The following is a 21279-nucleotide window of genomic DNA, read 5'->3' as shown; positions in this document are numbered from 1 at the left end:
TGTGAGGAGGTCTTTGGGGCATGGTTGGAGAGCCCCAGGGCCTATGAGCCAGGAACAGGGAGTGGCTAGTGGAGCAGTTTGACAGAACGGAGAGGGTGGGAGAGCGGTCACTGAGAATGGGTGCAAGCAGAGGTCTCAGCCTCTCTCCGACCTAAGCTCCTTGCTGGTAGGGGCATCGTGGCATCCGTGCCAGATCCTGGACCATGCAGAGGGAGGTGACTTTGCAGCTTCCTCTGTGCTGGCATCCTGCTCTGAGCTCTCATGAGCCGCCCCTGAAGCCCAGCCCCTCCATCCTTGCCCTTCTCTCCCCAAGCAGATTTGAAGACTTTCTGGCCCGGAAATGGTCCTCAGAGAAGCGGTTTGGCCTGGAGGGCTGTGAGGTCATGATTCCTGCCCTCAAGACCATCATCGACAAATCCAGTGAGATGGGGATCGAGAATGTCATCCTGGGGATGCCCCACAGGTGGGCCCCTCCCCCTCTCAGCCTTGCACGTACGCCTCCAGGCACAGCAAGCTGAGGTGGATGGATGGGAGGCCTTGAAAATCAGAGCAGGGGTATTGGTGGGCCTGGGGTGAGGCACAGTGGTCTAGAAAGTTCTCAGAGTCCCTGGGCCTGGCCTGCCCATCACAGAAAGAGCCAAGCATGCTGCCAGAGCCATGTGGAGCCAGGCTCTCAGATTCAGTTTCTCTGTCATCTTGTTGCCACCATCCTAGGAGTGTCGAGATTTCAGAAGAGGGTATGTCGTTCTTCTTGAGGTTCCTGTAGGCAAGGAGGTGTGGAGGGGCATGGCCCAGGGAAGGGAGGGCAGAGCCTGGGCAGGGGCCCCAGGCTGGCATCCCCTGGTAGGAGGGGTCTGGAGGTAAGCTGAGGGTCTCTTTCCCTGGCTGCAGGCTGCGCACAGGTTTCCTGGTGACCTTGGTAAAGATTTGAAAGGCTAGCTTGGCAACTGGGCAGTTACCTCCCATCTGGAGCTAATGAGGAAGACAGCCAGAGGGGCCAGGGGCCCTGCTGAACGGGCTGTAATAGGATATGCTGAGCAGTCTGGGGCACAGAGCCCCAATATTTCCTGTTCTGTTTCTAGCTGCACACAGGTTAGCCAGCCCCAGACTGCGTCAGCACCAGGGGTGTCCAGGGGTGGTTTTAGGAGGGTCCCATCCTGTAAGCTGGCCTCTCAGGACCGGGGGCTTGCCTCACAGGCTCTGGGCTCTGAGGGGCTCAGAAATGCCCCGTGTCTGGTCAGAGAGTCAGGTAGGGCTGGCCCTGTGCTGAGGCAGCATGGGCACACGTGGCTTCAGTAGGACTGCTGGAGAGGACGCTGCTGGGCCGTGGTGCTGCTGGGTAGGGTCTTGGCCCAAGGAGGCTCTGGAGCTGAGGGGTACTCTCAGACCTCCATGCTGGGGGAGGGGCCTCTGAGGTGGGAAGGCTTTGCCCAGGGGCTGAGGGTTGTTCATACACTCCCGTGGCCCACAGAACAGGAGAGAGGCCTGCTGGAAGAGGGCTGCCCTTCTGTCACAGGCTCAGGCAGGGCTGAAGGTTGGGTCAGGGTGTGCGCAGGCCTGGGGCTGGCATCTGCTGGTGGGCTGTGGAGCAGATTCTGAGTCAACGCCCTGTGCTTCCATCAAGCTGGTGTCCACCCCTGAATAAAGTGTCCCTTGATGGGAAGTTCAGGCTGGACTGGAGAGTCCCTGGTCCTTGGCTTCTTCCCCCCCACTCCTCAGACCTCACCTCCTCTGGACAGATTTCTGGACTTCTGATCTTAGGGGCAGTGCAGACCCTGCTTCCTTCTCCTGCTGCTGGGCTGGGGTGGGGACCTGTGCTGCATCAGCAGATTGGGCTCAAGGTGCTAGCGTGGGCTCAGCTTGGGGTCAGGGGGTTGTTGGGGGGAGTGGACACCCTGCCGTGAGGCTGGGTGGGTCCTTCTCACCATGGCCTCCTGAGTCTGAGATGTGCTGGGGTGTCTGCCTGCCCAGGGGGAGCTGGCTGGCCAGAACCACTCACATGCCTTGTAGACTGAGACAGGGTGAGGGGGGGGGCCCCCATGCTGATTCTGATAGGTCCCTGTTGGGCAGGGAGCATGGTTCTGCTGGGGCCTGTTGAGGGAGGTGGGCTCTGTGCCAGGTGAGAGCCCTACCCCTCCGGCTCCAGGGGCAGGCTGAATGTGCTGGCCAACGTCATCCGCAAGGACCTGGAGCAGATCTTCTGCCAGTTTGACCCTAAGCTGGAGGCGGCGACGAGGTGGGTGCCAACTCCAGGCCCCAGAGCCCCTGGAGAGCTGGGTATTTGGGCGGTGGGCTGGAGAAGGCCTGGACCAGGCTCAGATAGACCTTGAGGTGGGCAGACATGCAGAAGAGTGGGAGAGAGGCTGGGGCAGTTGATGTGAAGCCCCTAAGGTATTTTGGAGCAAGTACTATGATCTCTGACAGCTGGGAGAGCCCTCGGGTAACCTGGGCTAAGCTCCCTGTTTCCAGCCAGGGAAGCTGAGGCCCAGAGAGGCACAGGGAAGTGCCTGAAGTTACTTACTTCAGCTCATGTGCCTGTGCCTCTGTGCCCAGAGTCCTCTCCACCAGCCTGGAAGGGCTGCCTCATTTATGTGTTTGCCTTGGGAGGTCAGGATGGCTTCCTGGGCCCACTGATGAGCAGAAGAAACATTTTTCTGCCTAACCCCCCTTCTTAGCACATCTACAGGTCATGCATGCCTCACACCCCGCACTCTGCCTGTGCTGGGCCTTCAGCCCCAATGGCCTTCCTCTCTCTCTCCTCTCTGCCTCTTTCGCAGCACTGTTTTGGTGGCTTTCCTGGTCCTCCAGGCAGCGAGCCTATCACTGTCTCCTCTGTGCCTTCTTTGCCTGCAGCATCACCTCTGCTCAGGCCCTCTCCATCCTGTGAGAGTGTGTGTGGTGTGTGTGCGCATGCATGTTTCCCTTCCAGGCTGGTAGAGGAGTGAGGGCAAGGGCCTCATCCCCAAAGGCCCCCCCCCCCCCGCCCACCCGTCCCTAGTACCCGGCACAGGTGCACAATTTGTTAAAATGAATCGTATTAATTGACTGCTCCCAAGTCATCCAGCCTGTTAGATGCAGGGCAGGACAAGAAACCACATCTGCCAGCTCTGAGCCCAGAATCTTCACACCATCATGTTCATTTTGCTTAAGCACCTTCACCTTTCTGAGCCTCAGTTTGCTCTTCTATAAAGTGGGGATAAAAGCTCCTGCCCAAGAGTGATTGTGAGGAATCAGAGATGTCATATGTGAAAACTGTAAAACCTGGCCAAAGGACAGGGTAAAATTTTTTACTTGAAAAACATGAGCATTGTTTGAAGAAAAGACTGTACAGTGAGAGTAAGTTTCCCTTATGAGACTGCTTTCCTGCTCCTCCACAGGCTCTGTTGTGGTCAGGTTTTGTGCTAAGGTGTGTACCTTCAGAAATGCTCCACACAGTGCAAACACATGTATGTGTCCGTGCAGCCTTATTTGTAAAAGGCCGGGGAGCTGCTGGGCACCTTGCTGTTTTCACTTAATGAGCTGTCACTGTTTCACACCCGCCTGTCTGGTTTCTGCTGTCCTGTTGATGGGCATTGGGTGGTGGATGAGTGTCTTTGCATGTATGTGTAAATGCATTTTATTTATTGATTTATTTATTGTTTTTTTTTTTGGTTTAGTTTTTGTTTTTCATGAGTGCATTTTTAGATGGTGGTTGAGAAATGCAATGGCTGAGTGGATAGGACTTAATTACCCTCCAGAGAGCTTGCAGACCCACCCACTGGGGGTTCAAGCATCCCAGGGCCCCAGCTTCCCTTAATCTATTGAAACTTTCCATCTTGTCAGTGTGACAGGTCCAAAAGTGACTGCATTTGAACATATTTCCTGTGATGAATTTGAGTACTCTTTTCACATGTTTTTAATCCTGTGTATCTTTTTCTATAAATTCCTCTTCCTAGCTTTTGCTCAGTTTTCCATGGGGTTTTTGGGCTTTATCTTATTGATTTGTAAAATCACTTTATATATTGAAGGAGTTAGCCCTTTGCCTGCATTTGTCTGATAAGTATTTTTCTCAGTTTGATTTTTTCCCCCTGACACTGCACATGGCTCTTCTTCCCTCTTGGCAAATATTAGATTTTTGCTCTCTTATACTTTACAGCTTCTGAGGTTTGTACATTCTTTGGAAAGGCCCTTCCCGATGCCAAGATCATAAAATGTATCATGTTTTCTCTGGATACCATGGCTTTGTTTGTTGTGTGTACGTTTTTGGTTACTTTAGGATAAGGAGTTAGGTAGGGGTCCCGCTCTAGTGTTTGTCCAGAGCCCTGGCCGGTGGTCTCAATGCCAGTTAAGAGCTGTCCATTTCTCTGCTTTCAGTGCTGCGGGCTGGCTCCTCCCTACCCCTCCCCTGCTCTGCCATCATCAGTGCAGAGAGGATGTTTGTTGGTGACATGGAGGGGCTCTGATGAGGGAGTGGCTGGTCCAGCCTTCTAGCCAGAGGAACCCACTTGCCTTTCTTAGGCTGGCCTGGAGGGCAAGGAGGGCATTGTGCCAGGATGGGGGGAGATCGAATCAGGGACGGCACAGCCTTCCCTAGAGAAGAATCCAAGGGATGTCCCAGCCCCCACTGTGGCTTGCATGTCTGGGAAGGATTGGGGGACCGGTTCATCACAGCCTACCTCACCCCTCAGGGCTCTGGAGATGTCAAATACCACCTCGGCATGTACCACGAGAGGATCAACCGGGTCACAAACAGGAACATCACTCTGTCACTCGTGGCCAACCCATCCCATCTGGAAGCTGTGGACCCGGTGGTGCAGGGAAAGACAAAGGCAGAGCAGTTCTACCGCGGGGACGCCCAGGGCAAGAAAGTGAGCTTGCCCGGGCCCTGAGGACCTGGGTTCTGAATCTCTGCAGTACAGGGCTTCAGGGGCCAGGGCTGGGCTGCACAGGCTGGGGCACGGGGAGCTCCTTCTGGTTGACATCCTGCCCTGCAGGTCATGTCCATCCTGGTCCATGGGGATGCCGCCTTCGCCGGCCAGGGCGTAGTCTACGAGACCTTCCATCTGAGCGACCTGCCCTCTTACACCACCAACGGCACTGTGCACGTCGTTGTCAACAACCAGGTGAGGGCCTGGGCTTCTTGCTGGGCCCTGTCAGTGTTGTCCATCCCTGTGATGCAGGCAGCACTTTGAGGGCAAGAATGAGAGGGTTCTGCTTCTACCCCACTGCTCTGCCACTAACCTGAGTGTGACTTGAGGAATATGCCTGATTTCTCAGCCTTGGCGTCCTGGTCTGTGAAATTGAGAGGTGTATGCAATCTATCTGTGTGTCTCTGTGTTTCTCTCTCTGTCCCTCCCTCTGCCCCTGCTCCCCCCTCCCAATGTATATGTATATGAGAAAGCTGGAAGGACAGAGAAAGATGGCTATAACCAGTACCTAGCACAGAGGCTGGACATGTAACTAGATGCTGTCTTCAGTTCCATGTGACCCAGTTAGTCTTAGAATACAACTCTGATGGCCTTTGCTTTTAAGGCAGCTCTGGTTAATGGCAGCTCTTCTTCTGAGCCTGTAAAGCCCTGGGTTAACTGCCTTATTCGCATATTAAATCATTTAATCTTTACAGGATGACCTTGTGAGGTAGAAATTTAAAGAGCCCTTTTAATAGATGAAACGGGAGCTTTGGGAGTTTGGGTACCTGGCCTCAGATTGTAGCTAGCCACTAGTGGGGCTGAGCTTTACCCCAGCTTGTTACCCCATCATGTCCCCTCCTACCCCCCTCACCTTCTAGGCACACCTGATGGACCTGGAGGCAAAATACCCCTCCCCCAGCCTCTGGCCCTCAGGTCTTCCAGGTGATGCTGCCCATCTAGCTCTCAGTGGCTCCTGCTTCTGCAGATTGGCTTCACCACAGACCCCCGGATGGCCCGCTCTTCCCCATACCCCACCGATGTGGCCCGCGTGGTCAACGCACCCATCTTCCACGTGAACGCAGACGACCCAGAGGCCGTGATATACGTGTGCAGCGTGGCAGCTGAGTGGAGGAACACTTTCAATAAAGACGTCGTGGTGGATCTGGTGGGTATGGGGGCGAGGTGGGGGCGCTTGGCCTGTCCCTGCTGTGCTGAACTCGCAGGTCCTCAGCATCTCCAGCATTCGGGGCTGGATGGCAGGTTTAGTATCGCCGAGCACAGTCTCTGCCAAGGCCTGGGCACAGGGTGTACAGTGATGGGTAGAAGGGGCTTTCGAGATCTCAGGAGTATGTCCTGTCAGATGTGCCCCAGTTGTACAGCGTCTGTGCCAACCACACCACCTGGGTGCGTGGACCCGCCTCCTGTCCCTGCAGGTCTGTTATCGCAGGCGTGGCCACAACGAGATGGATGAGCCCATGTTCACACAGCCACTCATGTACAAGCAGATCCACAGACAGGTGCCTGTGCTGAAGAAGTATGCAGACAAGCTCATCGCTGAGGGCACAGTCACCCTGCAGGAATTCGAGGTGGGCCTTGCCAGCTCCTGGGAGCAGCCTTGCTGGAGCAGAGACCCTGAGGTGGTTGCTGATGTTACCAGCCCAGTGCTGGGCACCGGTGATTTAAAGAAGTAGCCAATATGGTCCTTGTCCCCAGAAGCCCACAGTTATCAAGGGGGAAGAGGACCTAAGGCATTTGCAGTCTGGTGGGATACAGTGACTGCTGGGATGCAGTGGAAGCCCATCCTTAGGCAGGAGTCCAAGAAGGCTTCCTGTAGGAGGTGGCCCTGAGTCAGGTTTGTCCCCATAGTTATCTATGGATGAGTTAGTCCTCCTGCTTCAGGAAGCTCTGAGAACAAGGACTGTGAGTCTTTCCCAGGTCCCTTTGAGTCCCCTTGCTGAGTGGGATCCCCTGAACTCTTTCCAAGACCTCCTTGAACTCAGATTTTTGACCTCTGGCCTTAAGGCCCCCATAGACCAGTGGGCAGAGAGTTCCTCTAGAACGTGGTGAGAGGAACCAGGGCTTATGAGTCTGGGTTGACCCAGCCTTTGGCAGCCTAGAGCACTGCTACCTCAATCCATACCTTCACCCTGGTTTCAGGAAGAAATCGCCAAATATGACCGGATCTGTGAGGAGGCATATGGCCGGTCCAAGGATAAAAAGATCCTGCATATCAAACACTGGCTGGATTCCCCCTGGCCTGGTGAGCGAGCAGCGTGTGGCTAAGAGTGATACGCCTGGGCCTTGGGCTCTGGCACTGGGACCAGGACTGGAGTGGCCCTGGCCGAGGGCGGTCACTGCACAGCCCAGAGATTATGGGCTCTGTCCCCGAGGCCCCGAGTCTTGCATGTGGGGCTGATGCCTGCAGGTGGTGGGGGGTGGAGGAGAGGGAGAGAATGTCACCCTCAAAGCATATGTGATCAGCTGCACCCTGGAAAGGGAGGGCTGGGCGGTAGACAGCAGAGTGGAGAGGTCCCTGCAGGAGGTATCTGCTCCCTGGGGTGGAACTAGATGGCCGTGACCCTGGGCCCAGGGAGGGACATTGCAGGCAACCACAAGAGGATGTTGGGTAGGTGTAGGATCAGGAGCTGTGGCTGTCAGCTGTCACACATCCTGAGGATGGGCTCAGGGTTTGTGTGCCATTGGGGTTAAAGAAGAAGTGGGCCCCTGAGTCCTGGGGAGACAGGCTGACCAGGGGCGCCGAGGCTCTACCACCGCCTAAGAGTCACCGTCTCTGCCCCTTCAGGCTTCTTCAATGTGGACGGTGAGCCCAAGAGCATGACATGCCCAGCCACGGGCATTCCTGAGGATGTGCTGACCCACATTGGTGAAGTGGCCAGCTCTGTGCCCCTGGAAGACTTTAAGATCCACACAGGTGAGGTCACTGTGCAGGCCCCAGCATGGGCCGCTGTCCAGACATTGTGTTTTGGGGGAGAAGGCATCAGGGGACAGGGAGGCCTGGACCATGTCCCTCCTAGGTCGCAGGTGGGTCAACTGAGTCTCAGAGCCTCCTTTGTGCCCCATGAGGGGCCTGTGACAACAGCTCTTCTCAAGGCTAATGGATGTGGATGCCATGCTCTCAGCTGGGTGTCGGTGACCAGGCTTCTGTGGGACACCTTGGATGTCCCCGGTGCCTTTGCTGGGGGCATCCCTGAATCAGGCAGAAGCGGAGCAGGGAAGGAAGCACTTATCATGGAGGGAACAGCTGGGCCTAGAATATTGGGGGACAGGAGTGCTGGGCTGGATGAATGACAGAGGCAGCCCTGGGCCAGCAGATGGTCCTGGCTGTGTTTCTTGGCTGTGGCTATTGTGGCTTCCACTCAGGCAGCCTGAAGGGCCCCTGTGGTGGCAGTGGGGGCCCCGTGTACCCTCTGAGAAGCCTGTAGGTGTTCCTAGAAGATTTCCTGCACGTGTGCACAGAGGCCCAGATGTCCCAGAGCAGTGGCTCTGTACAGTCATGGGGGTCTGTGCGGGTGTAGGGCCGACGGGAGCCCATCAAACGTGGGTGCCTGGCTCGGATCCAAGCACCTTTGTAGGGGTATGACCATGAGTGAATAGCTTCCCCATCTGAGCCTCAGTCTTCTCATCTGTAGGTCAGGGAACGTTGATACCTCCCCGGTGGGCTGTGTCAGTACATGTGGCTTGTGCATGTGGCCGATACTGGCCCAGGGGTCCCTGTTCCTTCCTGCCAGGAGGGAGGCTGGTGGGAATGCGGGCTCAGGCCAGCCTGGCATATCAGAGGGGTAGTGGTGCAGGAGGAGGGGCTCCCAGCACTGGTTCCCCGCATCTTGCCAGGGCCCTGTTCTGTGGGAGGAGTGCATATATACTCACCTGGCCTAGGGCCCTGGGGCTTCAGCCAGCCCAGAAGGGGTGGCTAAGCCCCTGCACCCCTCAGCCTGGCCCTTCCCCCCTCAGGCCTCTCTCGGATCCTGCGGGGCCGTGAGGACATGACCAGGAAGAGGACAGTGGACTGGGCGCTCGCGGAATACATGGCCTTCGGCTCCCTGCTCAAGGAGGGCATCCACGTGCGGCTCAGTGGGCAGGACGTGGAGAGGGGCACGTTCAGGTGAGGGTGGGGGCTCTGGGCCCCAGGCCCTGTGGGCCTTAGCTTTGTCCCGTTGAGCCCTTGGGGGAGCAGAGAGCTCAGCTGTGCTTGGCATCTCGCAGACTCAGCCCAGGGGCTCTGGAGTGGAGTGGCCCTTTCTTCTCTTCCCAGACCTTGTCTGGGGAGCCAAGGAAAGCTCTTGTCTGGCTGAGGTATTGGCAGATAACTGCATCAGCACCCCAACCCCCACCCTTGAGCCAAGCCCTATGCAGGCTGCTGGGCCTCCCGTCTGCCCCCAGGGCACGAGCATGCAGAGCTGGCTGCTTGGCCCAAGCTGTGGGTTGAGGTCAAGCCTTGAGGTATCTACAGTCCTCAAGATCCTTTTTTCCCCTTTTGTGAGCTGTTGTCAAGCCAGGTCCCTGCTATCATCTTGCCATTGAGTTCTGAGTTTAGATGAAGGACTTCACACTTGTCCGCTGTCTTCATCACGTTTCCTCTGTTTGGGGCCCTGGATGTTTGGGATCCTTACTCAGTTTTTGCCATGTTAGTGATTCATGGAGGTGTGGCCTCCAGGATTCACTGGAGTCCCCCATCACTGCTGGCCCTGCTCCAGCCAGGGCACAGGGGGGTCACTCCACTGCACCCCGAGCTGCATGTCAGTCCTCACAAGGCTTGGGGTTCAGCCAGGGGACCCCCCCCCCTTGCTGCAGTTCCTGCCTTCTGTGAACCTGGGCAGGGCAGGTGAGGTGGTAAAGGGACTAGCAGGATGGGCAGGGGGATGATGCCCCCTGAGGGTGGCCTTCTGGGTCTCCACCTAGCATCTGGGTGTCAGCAAAGCAGGTTTCTTTAGGTGAGAAGCTGAGACTCTCGTGTCTTTGCTCAGGCCGCCCAAGGTGTGTTTGAGGCTTCCTGGAGGAGGGACCAGTTCGTTTTGGCTTTGACGCCTTCTGGTGTCCCCATCCTGTGGGACTCTGCAGAGATGGGGGCTTGTCTGCCTCCTGCTGCACAGCCCACCTGCTCAGTCCTGCCTTTAACCCCTGCCCTGTCTGTCTCTCTCCAGTCACCGGCACCACGTGACTTTAACCCCTGCCCTGTCTGTCTCTCTCTAGTCACCGGCACCACGTTCTCCATGACCAGGAAGTTGACCGGAGGACGTGTGTCCCGATGAACCACCTCTGGCCTGACCAGGCCCCCTACACCGTGTGCAACAGCTCCCTCTCGGAGTACGGAGTCCTGGGTGGGTCAGAACTCTGCCTGCAGGTCAGGCCCTGAGACCCCAGGGACCAGACAGGGGCTTGCACTTCAGGGTGTCTCGTCTATTGTTTTGTCCCTGGGCTGGGCCAGGGCCTGGGAAGGATCCTAGCAAAGCCCTGAGGCCATGTGGGAGGTGAGGTCCTATCCCATGTGGTTCTGCAGAGAGCCCTTAGTTAGGGGGCACTCTTCCCTGGGTGGGGACTCTGGACACCAGAGCCCGTCCCTAGGTACTAGTGGCCCAGACAGAAAACCCTGTAGAGTCCACTGTGGGATGCTTTCACTGACTGACCCTGAGCCTGACCTGGCCATCTCCATGTCCCTGACCCCTGTCTTGCCCTCTCTGTGCCACCATACCCAGCAATGCTGTCTCAAGGTCCCCTTCCTAGGCTCTGGGCTCCCCAGACTACCCACTGTACTCTCTGTCAGCTGGACCTTTAGCTGGCCTGCCTCCTCCCTCTCTGCCTCCTCCCAGAAGCAGGAACCCCCAGAGACTGGCCACCTCTTCAGGGGAGTTGCCTGTGGGCCTGTTCCTACCACTTCTCGGCAGCCCTGCACATATTTTGGGGGGTTCCTTGGCAGATGGCCCTCCTGCTTCCTCAGGGTATCTTTGGACTTGGCTCCTGGTCTGGATAAGGCTGGAGCTGGCCCTGTGTGAGGTCAGGGCTAAGGGTGGCATCTTTGGGCATGCTGTCAGCTAGGGATATCCTGACCTCTGGGCTCCAAGGGCTCCCCGGGCTCTCCTGGCTGCTGTGAGGATGGGCGGGGGAGGGAGGGTTCTTGAAGGGCTGGTCTGATTGGAGCTGCCACCCCTCAGTGACAATATGTGCCAGGCTCTACCTCAGGGTCTTCTGTTTAGGCTTCGAGCTGGGCTATGCCATGGCCAGCCCCAACGCCCTGGTCCTCTGGGAGGCGCAGTTTGGTGACTTCCACAACACAGCCCAGTGCATCATCGACCAGTTCATCAGCACAGGCCAGGCCAAGTGGGTGCGGCACAACGGCATCGTGCTGCTGCTGCCCCACGGCATGGAGGGCATGGTGAGAGCCCCCGGGGCGAGCAGGGGGCTCTGGCCAGCCTGGGAGAGGGGGACCCTTGGCCACTTGCAAGGTTAAGGGGAACTGTGCATCTTCTACTCTGCTGAACCACATGGGTCTTTAGGGTGGGGCCTGCATGGGTCTGTGTTACCACCACTGAGGGTGATAACACTGCTGTTCTAGCAATAGATGTAACGGATGTGTCTGAGTACTTGCTTTGTGCCAGACTCTGTTTAAAACTCTCTCTGAATGTATTCTGTCATGGCTCAGCGGAAACGAATCTGACTAGCATCCATGAGGACACAGGTTTGATCCCTGGCCTCACTCAGTGGGTTAAGGATCTGACGTTGCCATGAGCAGTGGTGTAGATCGCAGACATGGCTTGGATCTGGTGTTGCTGTGGCTGTGGTGTAGGCTGGCAGCTTTAGCTCCAATTTGAACCCTAGCCTGGGAACCTCCATTTACCGCGAGTGAGGCCCTAAAAAGAAAGAAAGAAGGAGAGAAAGAGAAAGAAAGAAAGAAAGACCCTCTCTGTGTATTAACTCCTCCAATTCTGCTAACAGCTTAAGGAGGTAGGTCCTATTCCCACTCTGCAGATGAGGAAACTGAGGCACAGGCGGAGTAGCTTGCCCAAGGTCACGCAGCTAGTAACTGGAATTTTAACCTATGTGGTACAATTGCCTGTCCTCTGGTCCCCTCCTGAGAGACCTGCCTGTGCAGCCATGTGTGGGGAGGATGTGCAGGTCAGCGGGGGATGGGGAGGGAGGAGCAGAGCATCACAAGAGAGATGCCACCCCAGTGGGTGTGTGCAGTCTGACCAGGCGGGGTGGGCGGGGCTGTGCCAGCTGCAAGGGCTGCATGGAGCCTGGTGGGCTTGGCCACTGCCTGGATGCACTGGGTGTCCCTGAGTGTCCCGCTCAGCTTGGACTGATCATTGGATCGGGGATTGATCGGTACTGCCCAGAGCCAGGTTTCATTGTGCTTAGCCCTTTACACACCGTGTGTAATCCTGTGGTGTCCTTTAGCTGGACCAGCGGTCAGATCTGTTCCCATTTTACCTGTGAGGAGAGAAGTCATGGGATGGCCCAGGGTCTCCCAGTTGTAAAGGTGGCTGGCTTCGAACCAGGTGGAGCTTGAGCCAGGCTGGGTGGGGATGGTTGGGCACCAGGTCCTGGCTGGTACCTGTGGCGCTGGATCCTTGGGGCCTAGGAAGGGGTGGGTATCCCGCCCCATGGGAGCCAGCCTGGAGGACAGTGTGGGTTGTCCTGCTGCTCTGGTGGAACAAAGCAGCTGCGTGGGCAAGGGTAGGAGTATGAGTCAGACCTGGGTTCAAATCTGCTGCTTTTTGGCTGAGTGACCTTGAAGTTGTTTCTTAATCTCTGCCCCTCACCGTCTTCATCCATATCACACATGCTTTCAAGATGAGAGGACAATGTGATGGGGTCCTTAGAACTGTGGTCTAGGCACATGGCAGGCACTTAGTAAATGGTCACTGCTGTAGGTCACATGTTCTAGAGAAAGAGCATCTGACCTTAGGTTTTTGCCTTCTACCTGCTCCCCCAACCCCATGTTCATGTACTGACTCTGGCCAGATGCCCCATCCCTGCCTCACCCCCCACAGAATATCCTCTCCACTCTTGTCCCACATTCCTGGTTCTTTCCTGTGGTTCAGACTCCAGAGTAAGGGCATCTCCTCCTAGACTCACCCCTGAGCCCTGGGCATCCTGTCCTGTGTGACAGATCCCCAACCCCCCTGAACTCTGGCCAGCCTGGCCCATCTGGCATTTGTTTCCAGGGCCCGGAGCACTCGTCGGCGAGGCCTGAGAGGTTCCTGCAGATGAGCAATGATGACTCGGATGCCTACCCCGTGAGTGTTTCCCCAGGACAGGGCCTCACGCTGCTGTGCCTGGCAAGGCCAGGGTGTGGGTGCCACAGGTGGGCCCCCTCCCAGCCGCACCCTGTCCCTCCAGGCATTCACCCAGGACTTCGAGGTGAGGCAGCTCTATGACTGCAACTGGATTGTGGTCAACTGCTCCACCCGGCCAACTACTTCCACGTGCTGCGCCGGCAGATCCTGCTGCCCTTCCGCAAGCCGGTGAGTCGCCCACCTGCTCATCACCCTGAAAGTGCAGGGACCAAGTGCAGGGAGCCTTGGCGGTGGGGTGGGGGTAGCCGCCAGCTGGGCACCTGTTTCCCTTCCAGCTGATCATCTTCACACCTAAATCTCTGCTGAGGCACCCAGAGGCCAAGTCCAGCTTTGACCAATGGTATCAGGTGTGTTCCCTGGGCGTGTTGGGGAGGTGGCGGATGGGCAGGTGCTGGTGGCCCATGGTGTGGCCTCTGCTCCTGGGACTCTTCCATCCTCACCTGTATAAGCTCTGTCAGCCCTGCAGCAGGTCCTGGCACAGTCCCTGCCAGCAACTGGGTTGGGAGGTTGGCACCGTGGCCAGCTGGCTAGGCCTCCTTGTGTCACTTGGGCTGAGAACCAGGGCCAGAGGAGTGTGGTAGGGTTCCCCAGCCTCCCAGCAGGGCTAGCTTGGCTGCATCGGAAGAGCCTAGAGGCAGGAGGCCTGGTGGAAGTCTGCCTAGTTTGCAGGGACACCAAGTACCAGTCATTCATAGTTTTCACTTGTAAGCCAAATAGGCATTTTTGGCCCTGAGGTCCTGGCACCCCCTGCAAGAGCACTCAGTCTCATTTCCCTAGGTGTTGGAGGTCAGATAAAGCATCCAAAGATCAGGTCTTGGAATTGAGATGTGACCCATAGAGAATCAAGGAGGAGCAAGTGTAGGGCCTTGAGACTTAACAGAGCAGAGCTCTCTGGGAAAATGGTCCTGGGCTGTAGGTGGGGGGGCAGGGGTTGGCCGGAGAAGCTCAGTGGTGCAGACAGGTAGTGTTTTCACAGGTGTGTGTGGCCATCCTCTCAGAGGTGGCAGGGGACTGAGCCAGCATTTCAGAGCTCTGCCCTTGGGGCTGGACAGCTGGGGCTGAGCGCCTGGTCTGGCAGCCAGTGACCCTCTCTGCCTCGATATCCTTACCCGGGATGCAAGGACCCTACAGTAGCTTCCTCAGAGGTTTCTGTAGTTTTTAGTCTGGCACATGGCATGAGCACAGGAAGGAAAAATGGATACGATGTGGAGATGGCAGCTTGGCTCTGGGCTGAGGGAGGGAGGAATGTGCAGGGTGCACCTTCCAGCTTGGGATTGGGTAGGTTGAGTGTGCTTGGGAGGCGGCATGGTTGGGTGGGGAGCAGGTTTGGGACAGACAGTGATGCTGTCAGATGTGGATGCATCCCTCTAAGGGCTCTCCCCATCATCCCCCGCCCCCACCCATCACCTTAAATGTTGATGTTCACAGGGCTCTGCCCTTGGCTCCAGCTGCTATCTCCACCCCTCTTCCTGTGACATCTCAAGTGTCCTCTGTCCCCTGCTTCTCTGTCTGGCTTAAGAGGTTCCTGCTGCAGCCACAGATCTAAATCTGGGGCTTGTCTCAGTGGCCAGGAGAGCCTGGAGGTGTCAGGGATATGGACCTAATTCCCAAGCTGCTTTGGCTCCTCTGGGAGCTGATGCCCCTGCCATGCCCTGTTGGTGCCCCAGGGACCAGCTTTCAGCGGGTGATTCCTGAGGATGGGGCTGCGGTACGGGCTCCTGAGCAGGTGCAACGGCTCATCTTCTGCACGGGAAAGGTGTACTACGACCTGGTGAAGGAGCGGAGCAACCAGGGCCTGGATGAGCAGGTGGCCATCACACGCCTTGAGCAGGTGCGCCCAGGCCCCTCACCTGGTCGGGGTGACGTGCAAGGTCCAATTGCCAGTCCCCAGCTCTGGCCAGGCCAGGGGCCAATGAGGAGAGCTGTGGCTGCTGTCCTGGGGGCCTGGCCGTGACCATGCCCTGCCTTTCCTGGCTACCCTCTCCTTTCTTCCTGCTGCCCCAGATCTCTCCATTCCCCTTTGACCTGATCAAGCAAGAGGCAGAGAAGTACCCAGGCGCTGAGCTGGTGTGGTGCCAGGAGGAGCATAAGAACATGGGCTACTACGACTACATCAGCCCACGCTTCATGACCATCCTGGGCCGGGCAAGGCCCATATGGTACAAGGCTGGGTGTCGGCAGGGGTTGAGGGGGGCACCTTCTCACGTCTGCAAGGGCTGAGGCTCTGGGGGCTTGAGGCCCCATTTTCTGTGTGATCTGAAACTGGCCACAGCCCTTCTCTGGGCTGCCCTGGAAACCCAGGAGTTGGGCCCCATAGTCCCTGCTGGCCCTGTTACTGTTGGTGACAGGTCAGCTTCCCATCAGGAGCCTCTTAAGTGCCACCTTACAGAGAGTAAACCTTTGTGTTTGTTCTGCAGCCAGAGCTGAACTAGAAAAGTATCCTGCAGGTCTCAGATCTCCTACCTTTGATCTTAGGCCAGTGACTTAGCCTCTTGGAACCTCAGGCTCTTCATTTCTGCAGCTGGATGATGATAAGGATAAGACCCAATACAGTCCTGGCCAGGCCCACCCCCCCCCCCAACCCCCTTAACTGGTCTCTCTTCCTCCAGGTATGTTGGCCGAGACCCAGCAGCTGCACCGGCCACGGGAAACAGGAACACTCACCTGGTGTCTCTGAAGAAGTTTCTGGATACTGCCTTCAATCTCCAGGCCTTTGACGGCAAGACATTTTAGAGGCCGCCCGGGTCTTACTGTAGGGTTGGTTGAGGACACTGGGGACATTGGGGGCTGGCTGGCTGGCTCTTCCACCCAGGAGAGGGGCTGTCAGAGGCCCCAAGGAAAAACATACCCATGCAATGATTGAGGCCAAAGGGCAGGTGCCACTGGCTTTGTTATTATGTCACCTTGAGCCTTTGTGTTTATTTCAGAATCTTTTAGGGCTGAGAAAGCCAGAGAGGCCTGATAGATGGGCTCTAGTTCGGAGTGTTTCCCCAGCTGCCCCAGTCTCTCTGGAGTTTTCGAGTGGCTTCTTCGTCTGTGTCTGTGCTCATGACTGTAGACAGCCAGCCTCCCGGGAGCCCAGGTCTCTGGTCTCTCTCTCCCAGCCTGGAAGATTGGGCTGCCGCTCATCCTGTCCTTGTTCATCTGTGGATTCAAGAAATGTTCTCTTTTGTGTTCTTAGAAATAGAGATTTTTAGCAATAACAACCAGGTGAAGCAAAACCATGCCCGGTGATTTATACGTGCTCTGGGTTATGCGGCGTGTCATAACGAGATATGCCAGCTTCTGTGTGAAATGCAGCTACAGCTCACGTGTACCAAAGTAGAAAACCAAATAACAGAGAAATAATAATAAAAAAAATGCTTAAGAGAGACTTGCTGCAGTCAGTTCCTGTTGTAAAGTTGGGGGAAGAGGCAGATGGTTTAGAGAATGGGGAGAAAGAAAGTCTGAACGTAGGGGATAAAATACCTGCCTCGGGTGAGCAGGTTTTCCTTTGAGCACCAGGCGATGTTTGCAGATCTGTTGGCATCTCCACTCTTTAGCCTTTTGTTGCTTTTGCTTCCCTGAAATGATCTGGGGAAGCAGCAGCATGGGAGGGATGTTTTGCTTTCTACAAATCATTTATTCATGAATCCTCTTCTCAGAGCACTTCCTCTGTGCTAGCCTCTGGGACCGAGGGTGAAGGAAGCTTGTGTCCTGAAGCCCAGCAGGGGAGATGTGGGAACAATTTCCACTTGGCCCTCCACAGCCGTGGGTTCCACATCCACGGAGTCAACCAACTTGGATCAAAAATACTTGGGAAGGGAGTTCCCTTAGTGGCACAGCAGAAATGAATCTGACTAGAATCCATGAGGATGTGGGTTCAATCCCTGGCCTCGCTCAGTGGGTTCAGGACCCGGCATTGCAGGTCGAAGACGCGGCTTGGATCCCACATTGCTGTGGCTGTGGCGTAGGCCGGCAGCTTTAGCTCTGATTCAAACCCTAGCCTGGAATCCTCCATTATGCCACAGGGGTGGCTCTAAAAAGCAAATAAGTAAATTAAATGAAAATAAAAATTAAAAATATGTGGGAAAAAATTCTAGAAAGTTCAATAAAGCAAAACTTGAATGTGTCACAACTCTTTACATGGCATTTACACTGTCTTTACAACTATTTCCTGGCATTTATGCTGTATTAGGGATTATAAACTGAAGATGAGTTAAAGTGTGCGGGAGGATGTGTGTAGGGTTATGTGCAAACACTATGACATTTTATACGAGGGGCCTGAGCAACTGTGGAGTTTGGTATCTCTGGGGAGGTCCTGGAACCAATCTCCCATGGATACTGAGGGACACCTGTAATGCACTGGACTTATCGGTTGGGTTGAAGGTAAGTGCAAAGGGTGTGGGAGTCAGGGAAGGCTTCCTGGAGGAGATGGTGTTTGAAGGAAGAAGAATCTTACAGGAGAGATGAGCTTTTATGGAGCAGGCGCAGAGATACTGGTCATGGGATTGGGGTGAGACAACCTGAAAAAAAAAAAATCAGCCTGAAGTTGGAGAACAGTGTTAAGTTCCATTCCCTGAAATACAGCTTATTGGGGGTACCTGCTGAATTGCACTGCAGGAGCCTTCTAAGTGACATAAGTAAAAATAATTGCAGCTGCCAATTATGGTTGTCTGTTTTGTCCTGGGCCCTCTGCTAGGCGTTTTGTACACGTTACTAAATGTTCTTTAACTTTCACCATGGCTTTGCCTGCTGGGAGTATGCTTATTTTATAGATGAAGAAATCAGAGTTCACATGAAGTTGCAAATAATTTCATGTGAACCTAGAAGTTGAGGGGCACTTGCCAAGTGGACCTGGCCTCTTCCTGTAAGACTACACTGCTTTCCTTGGGAAATACGCTCTTACCATGTTGTATTCCTGACCCAGTGGAGATTTAGCAGTTTGGGGTCTTCCTGTGGTTGGGCTGTGGCAGGGGGCAGGGATGCATCCTATGAGGCACCTGGGCTGGCAAGGAGCCCTCCTGCTTGGAGTTGGATGGTGGGCAGACCCTGCCCCACCCCCCAGCCCTACCCCTTCCTCACTCTCAGTATAGGGAGGCTGCAGACACGCTGGTGGGGACCAACTGCTGAGGTCGCCAAACTGAAGAAAACCACCCATGTGAAAAGAGGGCTCCAAACTCTACAGAGAACTGATATTTGGGTAGTAAAATGGAGCTTGTGGAACAAAGGCTTTAAATGAACTGTACTAACTTCGGAGGGCAAGAAAGATCTTGTTCCTATGAACAATAATAGACAATTAAAAAAACAATCAGATAGAAAATACCAAATATCATCAAAACAAAAACCTCAATAGATGGGCCGAATAGTATGCAACTGAGACCCAAGGTAATAAATTTGGATGCAATTGAGACCCAAGATAATAAATTTGGAGAAAGTTTTGTTGATACGTAACACAGTGTTGTTAATTATAGTCACCATATTGTATTCCCTTTATTCCATCTCCAAACATGCCGATAATCCCATCCAATGACAGAGCATGTATTTTTCAGTTGTAGAACTACCGTTTTTTTCTTAAGAGTTTTCGTATTTCTCCTGAGTTTTCACATCAGCCATTATATCCATCTTTCCCTATAAGTTTGTTAACATATATGTAATGGTTCTTTATAGTCTTATTGCTGTTTCATCAGAGGTGGAGACTTATGTCACTACCACTGCATTCAAGATAGAGGACTATTTCACCACCATAAATACCTCCCTCATGCTACACATTTATAGTCATAACTCCCTGCCCTACCACCATTAATCTCCTGGCAACCCCCGGCAACCATGAATATCCTTCCCAACTCCACAGTTTTGTCATTTTGAGATTATTATATAAGTGGACTCACACAGTGTGGCACCTTCTGAGGTTGGCTTTTTTATTCAGCAGATCGCCCTTAGAGGAAGGACTTTGTAATCAGCAAAAGCTGGGCAACCCTGCCTTGACCACTAATTGTATAGGCTTTTTGGCTTTAAAGTGGAGTTTCCAGCTTACCTGGGACTTCCAAATTTTCTCTTAAGGAACAACTTCTATAAATGTTGTATTTGTTTTTAAACTTTCTTTGCTTTATTTATTTATTAATTTTGGCCACCCCAAGCATATGGAGTTCCTGGGCCTAGATTCAGATCAGAGCCGCAGTTGGGACCAACTGTGCAGCTGTGGCAACGCCAGATCCTTTAACCAACTGTGCAGCCAGGGATTGAACCTGCATCCTGGCACTGAAGAGACTGTCCATCCCATTGGGCCAGCGGGAACTCCTAAAAGTTGTATGTTTGAAGCTTAAAGTCTCTGAAAAAGTGTAGGCTATGACATTTGAGACATTCCATGGCTCAAAATTCACTCCAACTTACAAATCTCCCTCCAAATCTCCACCTGCGGAACAGGGCTTTCTTGTATTCAACTCCCTATGGCCCAAAGGTCCTGAAAGCTGGGGAGTTAGAGGGAATCGGTGGAAATGGGGCTCCAGGGGCAGAAACAACAGCAGGGTCCCTCCACCCTCTGAGTGCTTGCAGCAGCCCGAAGTTCCCCGTTGTTAGATTCCACAAGACACCATATGGAGACTCAGTGAGAAAAACACACTAAAGGGGACCTGGTTCCCCACACCAACGCCAGCTGGAGATCACATCTACCACCTATGTGGAATCTTTCGCTCCTCTGAAACAGCAGAAAGAAAGGGACTTCCTCCAGTAAGAAAGTCAAGTCCTCCTTCTATTAGTAGAGCCACGTCCAGAGTTCCCTGGCTCCACCCCACCCCGCCTCGCCCCGTGTCTCAGCTGAGACCACTTTTGGGGGGGCACGGTGAGCCCTCCAGCGTGGTGTTTCAGGTAAAGACTTGGGAATCAAATGGGTATATATTTCATCCTGCTGTAACGTTTAGGGTTCTTTATAATTCTTTTAAAAATCATGAAATATTTAAAATTAATAGAAAAGTTAGGAGAATAGCCATCAGCATACCCATCAACTACTTAGAGTTATATCAAATCCTAACATCTTATGTGTGCTTTATGTATTTTTAAAACAAACCTGACAAATACAGTTGAAACATCTTATTTTTCTTTGTCATTGTGAGTTTTAGGAGTGGTTTATAAATTATGGAATCTAATCCGGCCAGTTCTATGCGTTACAAATATCCTTTTCCAAATTGTAGCTTATTTTCCAGTTTATTGCCTCTATCTTTTGTTGAATAAACATTTTAAAATTTTCTTTTAATTCATTTATCTTGTGCTGGTTTGGAAACCATAGATATTTTTATTCATTTTGGTATGCGTTTTTTGTTAAAAAAAAAAAGGAAAAAAGACGAGTTATTTGGTATTTCTAACCTCCTAAACAAAGGAGCTTGTGAAAATTACACATTGAATAGCTATCATTTTGGTTTTCTTATCTTAAAACAATATTGTTAAAAGTACATTATTTTAATATAAGCATATCAATGTTTTTATTACTATGTTTTGTTTGTTTGTTTGTTTGTCTTTTAGGACTGCGCCCATGACATATGGAAGTTCCCAGGCTAGGGTCTGAATCGAAGCTGTAGCTGCGGGCCTACAACACAGCCACAGCCAAGCCAGATACTTAACCCACTGAGCAAGGCCAGGGATCGAACCTGCGTCCTCATGGATACTAGTCGTGTTTGTTTCTGTTGTGTCACGGTGGGAACTCCTCAAAACTGCTTTTTCAAACTTCTCTTAATTTCTTCATCTATATCTTATGTCATGAGTGAGTTCCTCAGTACCATATTTTACTTTGTTATTGTTCTCCTCAACTATTCTGTCTCTTCTTTTTTTTTTTTTTTTCTTTTTGGCTGTGCCTGTAGTATATGGAAGTTGTTCCTGCAACAGAGATCACACCTGCACCACAGCAGTGACCTGGGCCACTGCCATGACAGTGCCAGATCCTTAACTTGCTGCACCACAAGGGAATTCCCCATATATCTTTTTTTTTTTTCAGCTAACTATGTCTTAGGGTGCTTCTTTTTAAACATTTAATCTGTCACTGTTAAGTATTTGGAGAAATGGGCTGTGCTGAGGTAGGAAGATTTCTTAAAGAATGTCTTAAG

At 53.6% G+C, this 21279-nt stretch overlaps 1 protein-coding gene across 1 annotated transcript in view; it reads left to right on the top strand.

Annotated features, from left to right (window-relative positions):
* Window positions 1–16577, top strand: part of OGDHL (oxoglutarate dehydrogenase-like) — a 28062-nt gene extending 11485 nt beyond the window's left edge. Inside the window, 19 exon segments of the mRNA XM_021072996.1 lie at window positions 317–463; window positions 2147–2240; window positions 4668–4847; window positions 4974–5102; window positions 5875–6054; window positions 6323–6475; window positions 7047–7149; window positions 7693–7821; window positions 8862–9012; window positions 10101–10228; window positions 11102–11280; window positions 13073–13144; window positions 13248–13311; window positions 13314–13372; window positions 13480–13551; window position 13786; window positions 14872–15035; window positions 15209–15363; window positions 15814–16577. Coding sequence (XP_020928655.1) covers window positions 317–463; window positions 2147–2240; window positions 4668–4847; window positions 4974–5102; window positions 5875–6054; window positions 6323–6475; window positions 7047–7149; window positions 7693–7821; window positions 8862–9012; window positions 10101–10228; window positions 11102–11280; window positions 13073–13144; window positions 13248–13311; window positions 13314–13372; window positions 13480–13551; window position 13786; window positions 14872–15035; window positions 15209–15363; window positions 15814–15937 — 2284 coding nt within the window. The 3' untranslated portion in view covers window positions 15938–16577.

This window comes from Sus scrofa, chromosome 14, assembly GCF_000003025.6.
Source record: "Sus scrofa isolate TJ Tabasco breed Duroc chromosome 14, Sscrofa11.1, whole genome shotgun sequence".
NCBI lineage: Eukaryota > Metazoa > Chordata > Mammalia > Artiodactyla > Suidae > Sus > Sus scrofa.
Note: the sequence above shows the minus strand (reverse complement) of the source record. Positions and strands in the feature narration are given on the sequence as shown.